This window comes from Oryzias melastigma, linkage group LG8 (assembly GCF_002922805.2).
Source record: "Oryzias melastigma strain HK-1 linkage group LG8, ASM292280v2, whole genome shotgun sequence".
Taxonomy (NCBI): Eukaryota; Metazoa; Chordata; class Actinopteri; order Beloniformes; family Adrianichthyidae; genus Oryzias; species Oryzias melastigma.
In genome coordinates this window covers 23,910,202-23,912,607 of record NC_050519.1, presented here as the reverse complement: position 1 = coordinate 23,912,607, position 2,406 = coordinate 23,910,202, and the positions used below count along the sequence as shown (strand labels likewise).

The following is a 2,406-nucleotide window of genomic DNA, read 5'->3' as shown; positions in this document are numbered from 1 at the left end:
ATTTTTCTTTGTAAATTCCTGTTTTTATTTGTGCAAAAAAAAAGAAAAATATTTTATATTAAAAGAAAAAAGATTTTCAAAGGTTGAATTCCGACTTTGCAGCTCCAACTTATTTCTGACCAGTAAGAAAAAGACCCAACTGGCTCTTTAATATAAAGGGTTGCAGAGCACTGAACCAATATGACTCACTTTTCTCCACTAAAGTGCATTTGTAAGTAATGATCGGTGTACCTCTAACTTTTATAGAGAACATAAAAGCTTGATAATCAAAAAGCTTCAATAAGGAAAAATGTTCCCTGAACTCAACGACCTTAAATAAGATAATGTAAGGTTTTATCATTAGAACAGATTTAAAGCCCCCCTATGAAAATTCTTTTTAATAAAAAAAAAACATTCCCAGTAGTGTTTTAATGATTATGAAGTTTTTAACCAAAATCCCACAACCTAAATGCCTTAAAAAGCCATTTTTCATCTTGATCTGAAGCCTCTGTTTTCCAACTGCGGTCAAATGAGCCGCCGTTCACATTTCCGTGGTCACATCAAGAAGCTCCGTGGAGCTTTCTTGTTCTTGTTCACATTCTTGTTTTTCCAGATCTGTCACAGTCTCTCTGTGACAGTTTGATTGAAAGATTTAAATGGAGAAATACTCGAAAATGCAAAAACTAAATGATTTCTTATTGTATTTGCTTTCTTTCAGAAGAAAAATGACACACAGACATGTTAGAAACTCTAAAAACAGGATTTTCATCGGGGGGGGGGGAGTTGTGACTTTAATGAAACACTTTTTGTCTCACCTAAAAACTAAATGAATAGTGTGTAGATAGCAGCATATTCTGATTTCACAAATTTGTTGTGTTCCTACATTTTTCATTTTGCTGTTATAACTCACACAGCGTGTGACTTTTGTCCGATTGACACTATGAAAGCCAAACAGTCGCTATAAGTGAAGTCGGGGATGACAAGATCTGGAAGGTCAGCCATGTTTGTGAGCTCTTCAAAAATGTCAGAGTGAAAAACGGTCCATGATAAGTTCCTCTTGTTACTTAAAATCACGTACATTTTTTAACAATCGATTACTTAAAATTCATGAAATGATTCAGAATCAGTTATGGATCATAAGCGAAGCATCTAAAAATCTATCTTTTGCAAACAGGAAGACAAACTTAAACATTTTTAGTCCCAAATATGAAGCGTTTCAATTTAATTGAATGTATTAAACATAAAAAGATTAAAAATGATCAGATCTGTCTTGACTTTAAAGCTGTTTTTGAGCAGGTTCCTGCTCTGCAGAAACTGGGACATGCATTACATTTAACAAGAAAGAGAAAAGAAAATAAAGGAAAAAAATCATTCAATCATGACAGAACACATTCAAAGGATCGGACAGAAAAAACAAAGAAGGGATGCAGGACTGTCTCGAGAACACTCACCTTTGTGAGCTCCAAGGAGATGGCAGCGGCCATCTTCCCTCCATACGACTCAGAGAAGATGTAGAAGGGGATGCTCTGTGGAGACCAAATGAGTCTCTGATGTTGTCCATGAACACTTATTTACCAAAACATCTGCTGTAGCCAAAGAAACCACCCTAATGACCCAAACCCATAAACACATGAGCTGTAGAACCTGGAACTCGGGCCGCTCGGTGAAGAAGTGCTGGAGCAGCACCAGCATGTCCGACGCCACCATGGACACGTCCGTGGCGAAGCCGTCAGCCCGTTCCACGAAGCTGTAGCCGGTGCCCACAGGGTTGTCCACAAACAGCACGCTGGCTGCCTGCACCTGAAGAGGACACAGGGGTGACACCTCCTAACAGCTCACCTGACAGCTGCCATCGGGTCTGAGGTTCTGACTCCATTTCTGTGCAGTTTCACTGCAGTCTCCACCCGCAGCAATGTCCACCTTCTTACCCAGCTTGTGCTTCTGGGCTGTAGATCCCGATCCAAGGGGCCGATTTCCTCAAAGTTTCCGAATCCGCTTCCAGAGCCCCCTGGTCCACCCTGAAAACAGCGGGAACGTGTTTTCCAAAAACTGACGAGTTTGCAGTTTAGATCAAATGAATGGACTTTAGTTAATTCATTTTAACCAAAGTCCATTTATCTCTGATAAAGAACAAATCTCTTACATATCCCATAGTGCATCTGTGAACATACAATATGTGGCGCCATGTATGTTTACGTTTCTTTAAGTCAACAAAAGTAATTCGGAACTAGATATATTGATTGGTTAATATCCAAAATTAGTCGAAAAACCGAAGAATTTTTTTTTTAAATAGCTAGCATGTAGCTGAAATATTAGCTAAACTCCAAAACAGCCCAAAAAACTTTTAAAAGCCTAAATTAGCCAAAATGCCTGAGAATGCCCATGAAACCGAAAACTGTCAGTTTATCAGAGCCATGCTCGAAGCTG

The 2,406-nt window shown here is 38.9% G+C and overlaps 1 protein-coding gene across 1 annotated transcript in view; it reads right to left on the bottom strand.

Moving 5' to 3' along the window:
* scpep1 (serine carboxypeptidase 1) overlaps positions 1–2,406 on the bottom strand; it is a 13,207-nt gene that overhangs the window by 5,950 nt on the left and 4,851 nt on the right. Inside the window, exons 3-5 of the mRNA XM_024272696.2 lie at positions 1,908–1,997; positions 1,624–1,779; positions 1,431–1,505 (exon numbers count right to left, since the gene is read on the bottom strand). Coding sequence (XP_024128464.1) covers positions 1,431–1,505; positions 1,624–1,779; positions 1,908–1,997 — 321 coding nt within the window. The remainder of the gene's footprint in view (positions 1–1,430; positions 1,506–1,623; positions 1,780–1,907; positions 1,998–2,406) is intronic.